Source organism: Phodopus roborovskii, unplaced genomic scaffold, assembly GCF_943737965.1.
Source record: "Phodopus roborovskii unplaced genomic scaffold, PHOROB, whole genome shotgun sequence".
Lineage (NCBI taxonomy): Eukaryota > Metazoa > Chordata > Mammalia > Rodentia > Cricetidae > Phodopus > Phodopus roborovskii.
The window spans coordinates 16,615,639-16,633,932 of NW_026126408.1; the positions used below are offsets into that span (position 1 = coordinate 16,615,639).

Genomic DNA, 18,294 nt, shown 5'->3' on the forward strand with positions numbered 1-18,294 from the left:
AGGCAGAGGAAGGCAGATTCTGAGTCTGAGGCCAGCCTGATCTACAGAGAGTTCCAGAACAGCCAGGGCTACACTGAAAAACCCATTTCAAAAGAGAAAATAATAGTAATAATAATTTATTGGTGAGGTCAGAGGGTCAATGACCCATATACATGTAAAGCAGGAATGTTAACATCTATTTACCAGGCTTGGTAGCTCATACCTGCAATTTCAGCACCTTAGAGACAGATACAGAAGTCTGCAAGTTTGGGTTAGCCTGGGTAATCACACTTGGTGGCTCATGCCTACAACCTCAGCACCTCAAAGGCAGATGCAGGAAGACTGAGTTTGGGTTAGACAGTGACAGCTTGTCATAAAACAAAACACCCCACATTTTATGCAGGTTTCTATGTTGTGGTTGCCTATGTTGCTAACTAGAAAGAGCAATCTGGAGAACAGCATCAAGAGAACAGTATCAAGTGATTCTTAAGAGTCTTCAAAAGGAAAAAATACTTGCTTCAAAATTTTTATTTCCAAAACATGAGCATGTCTTGTTCCTGAGAGAAACTCACAACACTGAGAAAAGCAGCTCTTTTTAATAACAGTACTCTTTACTTTTAAGATCAACTATGACTAAAGTTCTAATCATGAAACAGGAATTCCCTTCTAAGACTCTACCTGAGCCCTAGCATCTAAGTAATATGGTTACATGAATAAACAATTACTTCTGCCAGAAAGAATAATACAAACTAGACAGCTAAATGAGATACTCAAGAGCCCAGAGAAAGTCTTCAGAAGGAAACCCAGCTACCCTCACACCCTAAGGATAGGTTTCTGACCTCAGCACTATATAAACTTTGAACCAGACATTTTTTCATTGGGTGGAGGTAGGGGATTGTTCTGTACACTCTAAGATGTTTAACAACTTCTCTGAACTCTACTTGTTTGATTCCAGAAGTCTCTTCATCCTTCAAATTCCTTCCCAGTGTGACAATGAAATCTAAAGGGTATCCTGGTGTTTTCACACTTTCCCTAGGAGGAAAGTCACACTCAAGGAGAACTAGTGCAAACAGTGCTAAGGGTTCACACATCCTAACAACTGTGCAGTGGAAGACAGTCGAATTGCAAGGATATCTTAATAACTCTCTATTCCGACAAGGATGTAAGAGAGAACCCAAGAAACCAGGTAAAATACTGACTCAATTCCAGCAAGAGAAAGCAAAGGGTTCCCTAGATAACTAAGAAGGTTTTCTGGCATTCTAGTGCTTTACCTTAAAAAGTATGGTCTTGTTTCCTTATAATAAAAGCAGAAGAGATGAACAAATGGGTATGACTTAAAATAGTGAAGAAACGAGTCAAAGAGATAGCCTAAAATGAATGGAACTTAAGAAATATTCTGAGACAATTAAGATAAAGGAAAGCAAATAACATTCAAAGAATGCAAAATCAGTTTACTGGAAGAGGAAATCCGCAATGTATCACTTCATAATGATCTAGTCATTGTAAAATATACTTCCTCTTAATTTACAATAATAACAAAGCCCACTTATGAGTCCTTATTTTTATAAAGTATTACCAGTGAAGATCACAGTGCTAATAGCCTCTATGTTCTAGTAATAGAAGGCAACTCAAAAAACTGACTGAAATTGTGGACAAAAAATATTCACCAAAAAGAGAGAGAGATTAATTACAGAAAAGAAAGTCAGAGAAGGACCAGTACAGCACATAGTGAAGAATTTGTTCTATCTACCAAACCTGACCTCCAAGAACCTACACCTTATGTATGCAACACAAATATGGGGCTAATAGGCTTTCACTCCCACTATCAGAAGAGTTCAAAAGTAAGGATGCCCTCACAGTGTGAATCCAACTGTACCAGTCGCCTTTGGAAATGTGCCTATATCCTCTGCCAATCCTTTTAAATGACCGAAAGGCTGTTTTTATTCACTTTTAAACATAGCTACTACAAATACAACTTTGCAAAGAGTGATAAAGAATTGAGAATCAGAGCTTGAAACGAAAAGAACCCTTTAACCACAAATACATAGCATCCACCATATGTTAAAATCTAGGACTTACCCCAGTGGCAGAAATCAGAAGAGACCACAAAGAGATTACTAGGATCCGCTAGATATTTACTGAAGAGTTTTCCGAATTCCTGTTCTTTTGACTCACTCAGAGCTCCAACCAGTACAGGAATAATGGTAAACTCATCTTTATGGCTTAAAGAAAACAGAAAAAATAAAAATAAAAACAAAAGTCATTTAAGCTGTTTAAAATTTAAAAATTTTTCTAATTGTGTTGGCATTTAAAAGAGGAACATTTATTAACAGTGATAATGATAATAGATATAAAATCATATTGTTGAATCCTGAAAATCTACAAAAGAAATTTTGTAGCTGATTTAAAAACAAGTACAGAATATTAAAAGTATCTATTTAAGTTACCAAAATGTATACTACTTTAAGTAAACAAAGCTATTATACTATTAGGTATAAAATATATTCAAAAATAAGTTCATCATATTATTCCCAACTACTCACACAGGTTATAATCACCTGTCCAGTCCTGCCATTTTCAGAGCACTAAAGTCTTCCTTGTCTACTTTAATTTGATTCTGTAAACATGGGCCATTTCTCACATTTATTCTATAAACCTGCCAAGCACAACCTACAGAACTTGAATTTGGCTCCTGTGAGATTTGTCAACTGCACTCTCACAATTTAACCCTAATAGTCAGATACATGCCAACCTCAATACAACTCAAACTTCAATGACATCCAGGGCAACAAAAGAATTAAAGGATATATTCACTTCTAATATACCCCCAAAAGATACCCCCCCACCAATGTCATTTATGATATACCCAGTTCCATTTGACTGACAAATTTATCGAAAAGAAAAACGGATGAATAACTATGTTTTAAATGGCTATGATTTACTTCACTTTACAAAATATTCAAAATTGTTCATATAATGGAATTTTAATATTTGTCAATGGTCCTAGAGTCAGAGTTTTAGAAGCATAAATTATGTTTGTCTAACTTGTTTTAAATAGGACTTTATGAATTCAGAATTATAACTACTTTTTAATGTTAATTACCTGGCACGGGACAGACAGACTTCATAAAAGGGTTTGTTTTGTTTTAATACTAAGTTTAAGTAATCTCAAAATAAATGTTGGCTTAGCTACATACCACTACTTCAGGGTACCCAAACACCTCCCCTATAACAGCCCCCTTACCCTTGTCAACTGCGCAATTAACAGATCATACAGATCTCCAGCCCCTCTGCAATTCAGGGGCTTCTTGGGCAGAATCTGCATCTATGGTGTAAGAAAAAAAAAAAAGCTGGCAGAGGAAGCTGCCATGGGACATCTCATTTTTTGATTCTTACTAGTTTGCTAAGTAACAGAGCAAACAAGGGCTCTTTTAAAAATCTGGTTAATTATTAATTAAGAGAATTTTGGCTTCTAATAAAACTTTGGTAACTGCCATGAATTATTCTAACCTCAAAAACTACCTCCAAAAAAGAAATACACAAAGATCAAAGAGATTGCAAATAATTATGATATAGTAGGAAGCAGTTGCTGTGCAAATTATAAGGAGCAAAGGAAAGCAAGTGAGATGGGTTTAAGAACCATCCCCACAGCACTCAAAATGAGTACCCATATCTTTAGAGGGAGCATACTACAAGAGCTATTTGATGCAAGTTATCACATGGAGCACACGGTCATAAAGTATCAACTGCAGACAGCTTGCTCTGCAGAAACAATAAATCTATTCTCCAAAGACTCACCAAATTTTGAATAATCTCAATGAGCATATAAATCTATGTCTACAAAGAAAAAGTCCGTCCGCCAAAGAAACCAAGGGAGGGAATCATAGCTCTCCATTTCAGCCTCCTTTGCCATTTTTTAAAATTTTCTTTTCTGTCTCCATGAGCATGAATTGGGGGGAGGAGCAATTTGACTTTGAAACCTATGTACTAGGACTAGAGAGATGGCTCAACTGGTTGCTATTCCAGAGGAACTAGGTTCAATTCCCAACACCCATATGACAGCTCCCAACTTCAAAATCTGTAACTTCAAAATCTGACACCCTCATACAGGCATACATGCAGGCAAAACACCAATGCACATAAAATAAAAATAAATTATAAAAATAAAAAAATAAGTACTTTCAGATTTTAAAATACAAGTTTGAATCTAGGTTTTCCAAGAAAGTACAGAAAAAATTATAAAAGTGGATAAAGCTTTTAAACAATGATTTTTGTGCACACAAGTTGCCTAAAGAAAAGGAAAAAAAACAAAAAGTCTCTTCATGAAAGTTAACTTCCTGTTAGGAAGAGACACAGAGCCAGAGACACAGAAGACCAACCACAGCAGAACACTGTAGGTTGCCAAGTGAGAAACAGAGAATCCTACATGTTCCTTAGCCTGAAGTCAACGGAGCACACCAAAAGCCTCCGATTAGCCACAAACTTAACAGGGAGATCCTAGCAATGGGAGGACCACACACTTGACAAGTCATCAAGTCATCTTTAAATCCTAAGGGATGGGATTTTCACCCTCCAAGTAACACTGGCTGACTCAAAAGATCCCATGGTCACCAAGAGCCTTCCTAGTATGAGACAAGAAACTGGACAATTGAAGTTAATCACACAAGCCATGCTGCAAGGCTCGGGGAGTGGCTCAGGTATAAATTGCTCAGACAGGAAGACATAAGAAACCCCAAGAGAAAGTCAGAGGTGAACTAGAAATATACTGGGCTTGTAAGACTAGGTTCTCCAAAGTACACAACACTCCCTGGTAAACTGTGACAGCATTCTAGGCTCAGGATGTTTAGGTACAACCTAAATACTAGGCTAAAATCACTGGTGAAGTCCCTGAAAGCCAAGTGAAAACATAAGAATATTAATTTCTTAAAAGCTAAGAAATCTGACCAAAGGAAGTACATAGTGGGAAAACATCCTAGAGCTGGGACACATATAAAACGCTAAATATAAATAATAAAGCCTGGAGGGAAAAAATGAAAACCAGAATTACTACTAGACTTTATAAAATGTACAGTTCAAGGAAAAAAAATATAATCCACGTAAGAAAAGAGAAAAGCAAACTATGACACTCTAGTATAACACTCAATAAATGTTAGTAGATTTCAAAATTGTTATGAGAAATATACTCAGAGAATTAAAGGTTACCTAAAACACCACTTTAAAAATGTGCATGAGTGTGTGTTTGACAAATAAACCAATAAGGAATATCCTAACTGAATTAAAGAGCAGAATGAACATTTTAATAAGAATGAAGGTTTACAATTAAAAATGGAATCAAGAGGCCAGGTATGGTAGTGCCCCAACATGAGGAGGCTAAGAGAAGAGGATCAAAAGCCAAGACTAAGACTAGCCCAGGCCACATAAAAGACTTGTCCTCAACTAAGGGGTTAAGGAAAATACCAAAGAAATATGAAGAAAATTAGAGAATGTAAGACAATATGAAGCATCCAAACTAGCATTAGTCCCAAACAGACAAAAGAAAAAACAGTTGCTAAAAATGTCCTAAATCTCATGGAAAATGTTAACCAAACAAATCCAATGAAGCAGAATTTTAAAAATACCCTCACCTACTCGTCCAACTAAAGATGAGTTCCCCCCACCTGCAAGAAATTTACAACTTCTGCCTCACACCAGTCACAAAATCTAACACTGAATCCAAGAATTTAAAGAGCTAAAACGTAATTCAACTAATACATTGGATCAGGGAACATCTTTTTTTTCTTTTTGTTTGTTCTTCAAGAAACATGGTTTCTCAGTGTGGCCCTGGCTGTCCTGAACTCATAGAGCTCCACACCTACTTCTCCATCCCAAGTGATGAGATTAAAGGTATGGGCCACCACCGCCCTACTGCAAACTCTTTTTAAAGGGTTCACAAAACATTTAGGTTTTCTGGGTCACACATTATCCACAACAAAAACATTCAGTATTAATTACAGAAGGACAGTGACCAAAGACAATATATTAGTACCTGGGTGTGGCTAGTTTCCAATAAAATCCTACTTACAAAACAATGTATGTTGCCACAAGGACTTGTACAAGAAATGTTTATAACATCATACATAATAACCATAAATAACAGCCTTCATTATTTAAAAGGACCATGCAAAAATAGGGTTTTACAAGTATCTCCAAAAAGTTATCAAATCCTAACCATGAAGAACTTTTAAAATTGGAAAGAGTCAATCAAAGCAGAGGGATAAGGAGCTGGGAACACTCTCCAACTTTTCCTTGTCTAAAACATGGAATAGTAAAACTAAGACATGCTTAAGGAACCTGAATAATTGCTAACTTTTGTGTTTTGGGTTTGTTTGGAGACAAGTGCTGCTATGTCTTTGTCTTTCTAATATTAGGATATCAAGCACACACCACCCCATGCCCAGCTATAAATGGTTTTTTAAAGTATTTATTTATTCTTATTTTATGTGCATGATGGGTGTTTTGCCTGCATGAATGTCTGTATAGCTTGAACACATGCCCATGGAAGCCAGAATATGATGTTGGATCTCTAAACACTGGAGTCACAGACAGTTGTTTAGGCCCATATGGGTGCTGGGAGCTGAACCCACATCTTTTGTAAGAGCAACAAGTGCTCTTAACTGTAAGCCAATTCTCCAGCCCCAAAACACTACTGTTTTTCAATCAATACTTCCTTTTCTTTTTCTTTCTTTCTTTCTTTCTTTTTTTCTTTTTTCTTTTTTTTTTTTTTTTTCTCTTTTTTCTTTTTTCTTTTTTGGTTTGTTGAGATAGGGTTTCTCTGTGGCTTTGGAGACTGTCCTGGAACTCTCTGTAAACCAGGCCTCAAACACCCAGAGATCCAACTCCCTCTGCCTCCCAAGTGCTGGGACTAAAGACATGCGCCACCACCTCCCCGCTCTCTCAATCAAATACTTTCAATGCTATTTTTCTTACTATTTCTACACATTTTTTTAAATTAAAAATTTTAAGGTGTAAAAACCAAAATTTTAAAAAATAGTAAATATTGAAAAAAGTAGATCAAACTGTAAACTACAAACAAACAAACCACCAGCACCAACAAAACCACTCCCATAGGAATTATGATTTAATAATCTGTTCATTTTTTTCAAGATATAATTCTTACATATCCTACTTCTCAAAGTCAAATGTGTTTGGTAGTGAAATTTACTATGAATTGCACTACGAAAGAATGGGGAAAGGGAACAAAACAAAGCATATAACTTTATAACCATTAAAAACTGCAGGCTGAAGTTAAAGTGGACAAAAGTTATCCTGGGTTTGTTTGGTGACTATAATTTCAGGTCTTGTTACATTGTGTACATTCAAAAGGAAGATAATACATAATAATCATTTCCACTTAACTAATTTTTATTTCTAGCAGGTAAATTAAGAATCTGCAATACTGCCTTGGGAACAAGATCCAACACAAAACATTCCTTCTTTCACTGATGGATAATCTGACAATAAAATCATTCCTGGTTTTTGTCACAGCAATTACCAGTTTCTCAAAACATACTGTGAGCAGAATAGTGGCATAACACAAAATGTAAGTAACAATGCATGGTCATCTCCTCTTCCTGTACCTGGACATGCAAAAGGCTCTCCTAATACTCCACACTAAAACTGAAGAGGAAAATTGAAATCTCTAATGAAGCTGCTGTGTGTATTTATGAATATTAATGAATAAAAACTGCTTGGATGGAAATGCTGGCTGGGAAGTGGTCGTGGTGCACACCTTTGATTCCAGTATTCATGAGGCAGAGACAGGCAGATACTCCAAGTCCCAGGACAGTTAGGGCCATACAGAGAAACTTGTCTCAAAACACAAATAAAAGAAATAAATTCTATGTATATAAACTTATATTCACATGTTAATGTATTCTTAACAGTTTTCTCTAGTGATAAATGGGACCAGAGAGACTTCCACTGTTCATTTTATACAATTTCAAGTCATATATTTGTATTTTTTAAACAGAGGAATAAACTGAGTCATTTCATATTTTTCTTCTTTATAGTGTTTCTTTCTGGTCAGTGTAGGGTAGAGACTTGAACATAGCAGGCAGGCACAGACATTCAATGTCTCAAAAGGCTCCAGGAAGGGCTACGGAGACAGCTCGGTCAGTAGAGTACTTGATACAAAGCACAAAGACCTGAGTTTTATATATCAAGTAAAAAGCTAGACATGTGACACACATCTGCAACCTTGGTTCTGGGAAGACAAAGAGGACAAAATCCCTGGAGCTCACTGGCCAGCTAGTGTAGTCACACAGTGAATTCAAAAGTAAAATGAAAAACAATCAAGAAAGACATCAGCCTCTATCCTCCATACCACATACAAACACTTGCAGAACACATGTATAGACACACACTAAACATGTAAACAAAAGCTCTAATGAATTATATATATACATATATATACATAGACACACACATATATATACACATACATATATACATATATATACATACACATACATACATATACACACATACACATACATATATGTGTGTATATATACATACACACATACATATACACACACATATATACACACATACACATACATACATGTGTGTATACATATATACACATACATACATATACACACATATATACACACATACACATACATACATGTGTGTATATATACATACACACATACATATACACACATACACATACATACATGTGTGTATATACACAATAATATATACACACACATACACATACATACATATATATGTATGTATACATGTATATATGTATGTATATGTATATATATATATATATATATATTTTTTTTTTTTTTTTTAAATTTAAGATAACAGAGGCCAGCCATTGGTGACTCATGCCTTTGATCCTAGCACTTGGGAGGCATTGGGAGGTGGATGTCTGTGAGTTGCAGGCCAGCCTGGTATACAGAGTTCTAGGACAGCCAAGGCTATGAAAAGAGACCCTGTCTTGAAAAACCAAAACCAAAACAAACTATATGAGACACAGAATTACAAATAACAGAAAAATAAAATAAAATTGTAAGCAATACATAAAAATCATGTAACATTTGTAATAGTAAAAACTGTGGGGGATTGAGAGTTAAATGTTTAAAAGCTGACTTTGGGGCTGGAAAGATGGCTCAGCTGTTAAGAGCACTGGCGGCTCCTCCGGGGGGGCCTGGGTTCAATTCCCAGCACCCACATGGCAGCTCGTAACTATAACTCTAGTTCCAAGGGATCTGGCATCTTTACACAGCCATACATGCAGACAAAACACCAATGCACATAAATAATAAATGAATCTTTAAAAGACTGGTGTAACAAGCAAAGCAGGTGTGCTGGCTCACACCTACAATCCCAGACCTACAATCCCAGCAAGGGGCGGAGGACTTCCAAGTCATCCTTGCTACAAGAGATAAACCATGTCTTACAAAACAAAGACAAACAACAAAACTCACAAGCATTGTGGTCGTCCCTCCTCAGCCTCCCAAATGTTATGATCACAGGCATATGTTGCTGTTACCACAATTGGATACTAGTAACTCTTGTATGACCACATGGAGTAAGAAAAATAACATGAATATACCTCATAATATGAAAGTCATTTTCAAAGAGCATTTGATTCTATATTTAAAAGTTTTAAATCAAATTAGCAGGCACTGCATCATCACCAACAGTCTAAGAGTCTCATGTACCACTGGGCCGTGGCAGCACATGCCCTTAATACCAGCACTCCAGGAGGTGGAGACAGAGGCAGGTGGATCTCGTGAGTTCCAAACCAGCCTGGTCTACAAAGCGAGTCCAGGACAGGCTCCAAAGCAACACAGAGAAACCCTGTCTCAAATAAATAAATAAATAAATAAATAAATAAATAAATAAATAAATAAATAAATAGTCTCATGTACCTTTACAAAATTTCAAAGCAACACAGAGAAGCCCTGTCTCAAATAAATAAATAAATAAATAAATAAATAAATAGATAAGTAAGTAAGTAAGTAAATAGTCTCATGTACCTTTACAAAATTCTGAAGAGTGACTTTCAAAGATATTTCCAAATTTAAAGTTTTACAATTACAGCACAAAGTAATAAAAACCAAGACAAATCAACCCCAACCCACATAAGTGTAGTTGTTTTCCTTTGTACCTTTAAAAGAAAAAAATCATGTCAATTCTTATGTTCAACCTTAATAGACAAATAGTTAAAAATCAATTTTAGACCTTAAAATATAAGTGCAATATCCAATTTTTATTTCATTTTAAGTAAGAAATTTTCAATCTTTTTGCTTTGACAAATTATCCTAGGTTAAAATAATTCCAAAGACATTAAGATCTGTGATTTCTCTGGGATTTCTTATATTAAACAATATACCTTTCCATGGCTTTAGCTGTATAAGGCAAATGCATTTCAATACTGTGTTCATCTTCATCTGTCTGCAGAGACATGCGTTCAAACATTCCTGTCTTCCACAGCTCTCCATAAACTAAAAAGATTTCAAAATATATTAAAAATGAATATTAATGCACACATTTATTTCATGAGCTTCCACCCAACAACACAAAACTATAAGATATGGCTCTAATTTTTATTATAAGTGAAAGATGCAATGGCTAATTTTATTACATAAAATAATGCAAGTAAAGACTTACCATTTGGATAGTAACATAGCACACTGTTCATGAGTTCCTTTTAATATTTCTAAAATAAACTGAGTCTAGGCCATTCTTTGGATTTTAATCTAAATGTTCTAGCACAAACAGTTCATTAGAATCATTATTATAACAGGAAAAATAAATCATCATCTATTCACATATAAGCTTAATAATATCTTTTTTAGGTTTGATTTTATACAAAATTATGTAGTTTTATTATTTCACTTCATGTTTCTACCAAACCAACAACATAAAATTCTCACTTCCAATACTATTTTTCACAAACTTCAAACTTTAACTTATGGCAGAAATCATAAATCCAGCACAGTATCAAGCCAACTTAAAATGATCCAGCTATCTGGATACTTCTGATGAGCTATAACCTAAGAATGTAGAACAAGACATGAAATTTAGTATGCAAAAACACAATAGAAAAATAACTTTAGAGCCAAGTCTGGTGGCAAACACAAACAACCCCAGCTATGCAGAAAGCTGAAGCAGGAAGACCACAAACAAGAGCAACCTGGGTTCCAAAGGAGAATCAAGGTCTGCCTGAGTCACCTAGCAAAAAACTTTCTCCCCCACACCACAAAAAAGAAGAAAGAAAGGGAGGAAGGGAGGGAGGGAGAATAAAGAGAAAGAAACAAAAACCAAAGGGACAAAGGGTAGTTAAGACCTCATTTCTACAAAGTAACAAAATTACCCATGCATTTGCTTGCACCAAACAAGGTTTTTAAAAGTAAAGGGTGGGTGGGGCTTGACAGATGACTCAGTGATTGAAAGCACTGGTTCTTGCAGAGAACCAAGGTTAAATTCCCAACACCAACATAGTATCTCACAACCATGTACAGCTCCTGTTCCAGAGAATCCAAAACTCTCTTCCGACCTCCTCAGTTACTAGGCTGGCACACTGTGCATAGACATTTATGTGAGCAAAACACATATAACCATTAAATAAATCTAAAAATATGAAAAATAAGAAAAAAAGGAAAGTGGGTCCCTTAAGTCATCTCAATCAGGAAGGCAATATTCTATTTTGATTAATAACAAATAGCTGATAATCTTGAGACAACCTTAAATTACAAAAATCAAAGCTTAAATGAGACCTAAAATAACTAACCATTTCTTTTTACATTACTTGTCAGTCCATGTAAATTACTGCAAACTTTAACAAAACAACTGTATCCCTCATATACTTAAAATATAATTTAATGAGCTAAAGGATACACACCCAAGTTCATGAAAGGTGGTTATTTATCCAGAGAGGAAAATTCAGTGTAAACTGTAATATCAACTATGTACTGTTTGGTACTTTTTTAACATTACATATATTGTACAAGAAACAACTAAACAAAAACACAATATTTGGCAGCTGGGAAAATGACTGCTCAGTAGGTCAAATGTTTCTCAAGAAAGCATGAGAACTTGATTCCTAGAATCCACCCAAAAATGCCTGACACGGTGGTGCTCACTTAGGATCCCATAGGAAAGGAAGACAGGCTGAATCCTGGGGCTCATTGGCCAGCCAGCCTAGCCTTCTAGATAAGTTCCAGGCCACTGAGACATGGTCTCAAAAAGGAAAAAAAAAAAAAAAAAAAGTAGACAGCACAGAAAAAGGAGCATACAGAACACAAACACAAAATATGCAATCACTGAACACACACACACACACACACACACACACACACACACACACACACACACACACACACACACACACCCCTACCTCCCTCTGGAACCATAAGAGGAAATCCAAAATAACAAATAACAGACATGGGAGCTAGACAGATGCCATAGCAGGTAAAATGATTACCACACAATCTTGACAGCTGGAATTTGGAGCTGAGAATCCATGTAAAAAGCTGGGCAGGTGGGGCATTCCAACTGTAACCTCAGTGTACAGAGGCAGAATAGAATCCCCAGATACATACGTATACGTATGTATATGCAAGCAAGGTAAGCCAAAATAACAAGTTCTGAATTCAGCCAGAGACACTGCCTCAGTATATCAGGCGGAGTGATCAAGGAAGACAGACCCCTGACATTAACCTCAGGCCTCCACATAGCACACACACAAGCATTATTAGATACACATATGCAAGTACATATGCATGCCTACATACATACACAAAAAATAACACATGCTAAAACAAAATGTATCTAAATTATACCACGTTTCAGAGCTTCAAAACCCATAGAATAATTTTCCATAAAAAACAATGAGAGGAAAAGAAAGTACTATCACCACCATTTAAAGTGAAGAAAGTAATACACTTAAAAACAGTTAACCCTGCAGTCTTCATCAGGTCGTCATGTATACTAATTTCTTGCTTCATGGCACAACACAAAGTATTTCTCTAAATATAAATGTAACCACTATGGTTTGGAGCCAAGTGCCTTTAACAAATTTTTGTTGTTATGAGGAAAATACTTTTTTTGTGTCTGGTTTATACAGATTAGTTACAACAAAAACTTTAATTGAGATGCTATTTATGATATTGTGTCTAATTTTTTTAATGAGTTGCAATCTTTATTAGAGCTTTAGCTATTTAAAAACTACATTATTTCTATATACTTACTCTTTTGGTCAATACGAAGGTCATACAGAGGAGTCCTATATATATCCACACTGGAGAGTGCACATCGAGACAGGGGCACATGATGGGAAGGCCCAAGGATGAAAATTCTCCGGCTGGGAGATACACAACAGAAACACAGAACAAATGCACTTCTACACAAATCTTATTTAAGTAAGAGAAAAAATAACTTTAATTTTTACTTGCTTTTCCATGCTGACTACCTACTTTTACTACATTCTATGTTCTCACCAAAACTCATAGATTGAAGCTCCCATTTCTCACATCTGACTGCCAATTTGGAGATAAATTTTTCAAGAGCTAAAGAAGTTAGAATGGGGCCCTTATCAGTATGACTGATGGACTTCAGAGCCAGGAGTGGTGCCCCATATAATCCCAGAGAGCCCTGAGGCAAGGACTCCTGCAAGTTTGAAGGAAACCTGGGCTACATAGTGAGTTCTAGCCAACCAGGATTACATAGCTGGGTGAAAGATCCTAGGGTGGAAGAGGGGGAACACATGGCACATGACCACAACACATGATTCCAAGAACATGCCTAACAGTCATACATTACAGGAGGCCTAGCAGCCAAGAGACAAGCCTCAAAGAAAGCACTCCTACCTCACAGGCCACAACACCTACTCTCCTAGAGCAGTGAGGAAGTAAGACTTCTGCAAGCAACCACACGTCCTTGGAATTTCACAACAAAAATGATTTGATGGTTTGCTCCTCAGTTTTCATCTGAATTTATGTCCAATAATTGGAAATATCAGCAAGAAATTTTTATAATAAACATGCCCTACATAAATCTACATGTATAACCAGATATGTTTCAAAATGGCCTATCAGTTTAAATGTTTTAGCTATAAAAATTTTTAATTTTGTAATAAAACTAAGTATCTCTACGAATTTCCAACTATCTATGTCAAACAGCATTACAAAGAAGCATTCTGATAAAGCTATTTTGACATTATTTCTATGGTAGCAAAGAAATAAGACATCTTGTTGAAAAGAATTCTATGTAATCAACTTTCTCTACTTTCATTCAAATACAAATCATCCTCAAATAAAAAGAAACTTCATAATATATTATTTGCACTATAGACTAAAGAAAATAACTGGACTAAATCCTAGCTACAATCTTTGTAATACTTTTGTCTCAGCATCAAGAGTAAAAGTAGCTTTACTTTTATTTCATATCAAACATCCAAATTTGTTCCATAATCTAAAACTTTTTTCTAAATTTTCTAAATTTCTAAATTTTCTTTTCTAAATTTCAAATAAACCAATCTCACCATACCATATACAAACATTAATAAGTTACAGATCCAAAAAATGCAAAACTGTGAGAAAAAAGGAAAGAGGAAATGGGCTTATGTACCTAGGAAAAAGATACCTAGTTTTTCCCTGTCAGATATTTGGAGGACAAGGAACGTGTGCTGCAGCAATATACTGTACCAAGTGTGACAGCATTCACCTACATTCCAACACTTAAGGATCTAGGATGACTGGAAATTTAAAGTCAGCTTGATCTACAAAAATCAGACCCTACCTACTGCTAAAAGAAAAACACCACCAGATGTGGTGGACACATCTTAATCTTAGCACACAGAGGGCAAAGCAAAGGAAATTCTGCATGCACAGTGAGACAATGTCCATGATGAACAAAAGAACTAACAAACCAACCAAAATCTATTACTAAGGTCTTTTATAAGACATATCACTTAAAACTGGGCAAGGGAGGGAGGGAGCAGAGATGGGGGGGAGGGAGGGAGGGAAGGAGGGAAGGAAGGAGAGAGGGAAGGATATGGACAAGGAAGTTATGGCTTATTATGGCTCAGAGTACCCAAATTGGAAAAAAAAAAAAAAAATCACACAGGAAACTATTTTATCCTTAGGCCAAGGTGGGAGAGAAATAATGTCTTCTAACCTCTCTCCTCCATCTTATGTATTTTATGTATGAACACTATACCTAGATGCATGACTGCACAACACAACAGGGTAATGATTGTGGTGCTGGGAACTGATCTCAGGACCTTTGAAGAAGCAGCCAGTGATCTTAGCTGCTGAGCCCAAATATTAGTAAATTCTTTTACTAATGCCTAATATGAAGTATGTATAAAATGGTAACTTGGGAATCTTTAGGTCATCTGATTAATGCCAGGGATTGCATGAACTAAGAATCAATGACGTTTGGCCAGGCACAGCAGTACATGTCTGTTGTCTACATCTCAGAAAGCTGAAGCTAAAGCAGGGGACTCAGTTGAGAGCAGGAACATAAGGCTACCCAAAGCAACACAGTAAGACCTCACTTACAGAAGAAAAAGGGAAAGGGAGGGAAAGGGAAAATTCAACACAAAGGGTGTGTTTCTCACTAAAGAATCAGTTTCTATGAAAAAAAAAAAGCGTTTAGAAAATTCTAGGTATATAGTTAAAATATAAGTGATATTTTTAAAATGTCAGTCTCTGGCTTGGTGTGGCAGTGTATAAACCTTTAATCCCAGCACTCAGGAAGCAAGGCAAGTAGATCTTTGTAAGTTCCAGGCCAGAAAAGGCTACACAGAAAAACCTGTCTCAGACACCAACAAGAAGCCAATCTGAAGGCATATATTAATCTAATAAGTAACAATGAGGACTGCTCCAACAATGAAATGACAGTGGTCTTCTGGGAGCCTAACCATCTTCAATTGAGGCCTGGGTGCTTTCTTTGCTTACCTTTTATCAAGCCAGCCTATACAGAGGGGTCCCTACCAATTGGAATTAACCAGATGCTTTCCCAATAAATTCTTTCCAGTTTGGTAAAAAACTCACCCACAATCAGTCTACTGCAGTTCCAGAACTGATTTACAGAAACAAGAAAAACTGCATCATCAGTACAAAATCCTTAAAACAGACATATACAAAACACAGAAGGATAGATAGCTATTACTGAAACAGTGGAAAGAAGGCATATTAATAAGGCTATAGTGACCTCAAAATAGACCTTTGTGTTAGCTAAAGTGCTAACAGAAGATTAGTAAGGCATTGAAGTGATGGGAGATATCATTCTGTAAATATGTTTCTCATACTGGTTAATGAATAAAGCACTGTTGGCCAATAGGAAAGCAAGATAGGCGGGATTAGGAGACAAGGAGGAGAGAGGAAGTAGTAAGGAGGAGTCAACATGGAGAGTCTGGAGAGAGCAGGATGCCAGCCGGCTCTCCGTTAAGATGAGACCACATGGAAATACTTAGATTAATAGAAATAAGTTAATAATTAAGACAGAGCTAACCGATAGGAAAGGTTAAAAAGGGTATTATGGTATAGATATGAATACTTTGTTTTTGAATGGATTTTCATTTATTGATACAAATTTAAGGTCAATTTTCTGATAAGTAAATTTCTTCTCTTGGTTAGGTATTGTGTTTATATAGCTCATTTAGAAATGTAATGTATAATGTAGTACAGATAATAAATAATTACCTATGATAGTCAAAGTTTACTTCCAATATGGCAAGACCAGCCATTTGGACAAGATACTGCTCTTATCTGGACTGTTTGACTTTATGCTGTATAAAATGGACATGCAGAACCCACAGGAAAGTGACTGCTGATATAAGATGGACATTGCTACAGGGTTCCTGCTTCATGGAAGAGTCTGCCAGACAGTCTGCAGGACACAGAGAAAAGTGACTGACAAAATGCCAATACAAGAAGACAGTTTAAAGTTTCCTGCTTTGCTGAAGAGTCTGCCAGACACACTATGGCCTATGGGCTGAAGATAAAAGATTACAGAAGAACTTTGGGTGACTGACCAGGCAGTGAGTTGTCTCTGTCATATCTAGAGTTTATATACTATTCTTCTGTGGTCTTTGAAGGAGTTGAAGACAGATAGTTATGGTTATGGTTTTCCTTAGTTAGGATTAAAGATAAGTTACATATAGGACTTTAGACTCACAAAGATAAAATAGATGGAATATTTTCTTAAATCTTACTAAATGTTAATGGACTAAATATTGTTAACTGTGATTCTTATTTGATAACTGTTGTATGATATATTTTGCTATGTTAAAATTAAAACCCTTTTTTATTTAGACAGAAGAGAGGAGATGACGGGAGATGTCATTCTGTAAATATGTTTCTCATACTGGTTAATGAATAAAACACTGTTGGCCAATAGGAAAGGAAACCAGGAGGGACTAGGAGAGAAGGAGGAAAGGAGAAATAGTAAGGAGGAGTCAGCATGGGGAGACTGGGGAGAGAGGACGCCAACCCAACTCTCCGGTAAGATGAGACCACGTGGAAATACTTAGATTAATAGAAATGGGTTAATACTTAAGACAGAGCTAGCCGATAAGACTAGTAACTGGCCAACAGCGTTATATCAAATACAGCGTCTCAGAGTGTTATTTGGGGCTGGCACGGAGGTGGGACTGGCGGCGGGGGAAAAATGACTCGCAATATTGAAGTTCATGTATTTGCTTCTTGTTTCCTTGCTAGATCCATGAACTGCAGTCACTGCGTTAGTTTGGAGGGAAATAAGGAAGCAAGCCTATGTCCCTTCCCTTTAATTAACTGCAAGGTGTTTTGTCTTTGAAGAAGTAACCTCAGTATTAGTATTCTGGCTGTTACTAGAAACCTTTAATACTAAATATCAGAGTGATGGTAGAGAGTCACATTTTCCTAGAAACATGGTCCACACACTGCAGCTCCTGAGAATTCACCTCTGTGAAATTACTATAATGAATATGGTCTATGAGCACTTGTCCTATTTTTCCAACCACCTATTCCAACTAATGGAACATAAGTAACTTAAAAGGTTGTTTCACAGAGAGGAAAAATATTTTTAACTAAAGACTAAAACTGTCATGGTACTCTTTTTGTTCCTCGAAGCTTTTTGAAAAATACAAATTAATTTAAGTTTCTGCCTAACTGCTGGTAGAATTTCAGATTTTAGTTACTAGTTTTGTTAGCAGCCAGAAAAGCCTGCAACTTTCGACATGAAAAGAAATTTAATGAAATGCCCCATTTTTCAAATTTTCTTATAGTCTAAAATAATCTTTTGAAACACAAATCTAATCAT

At 36.1% G+C, this 18,294-nt stretch overlaps 1 protein-coding gene across 2 annotated transcripts in view; it reads right to left on the reverse strand.

Moving 5' to 3' along the window:
- Window positions 1–18,294, reverse strand: part of Memo1 (mediator of cell motility 1) — a 91,843-nt gene that overhangs the window by 18,957 nt on the left and 54,592 nt on the right. For both annotated transcript variants that reach the window (XM_051181856.1, XM_051181857.1), the window contains 3 exons: window positions 13,236–13,348; window positions 10,376–10,487; window positions 2,059–2,201 (listed from right to left, as the gene is read on the reverse strand). In XM_051181856.1, coding sequence (XP_051037813.1) covers window positions 2,059–2,201; window positions 10,376–10,487; window positions 13,236–13,348 — 368 coding nt within the window. The remainder of the gene's footprint in view (window positions 1–2,058; window positions 2,202–10,375; window positions 10,488–13,235; window positions 13,349–18,294) is intronic.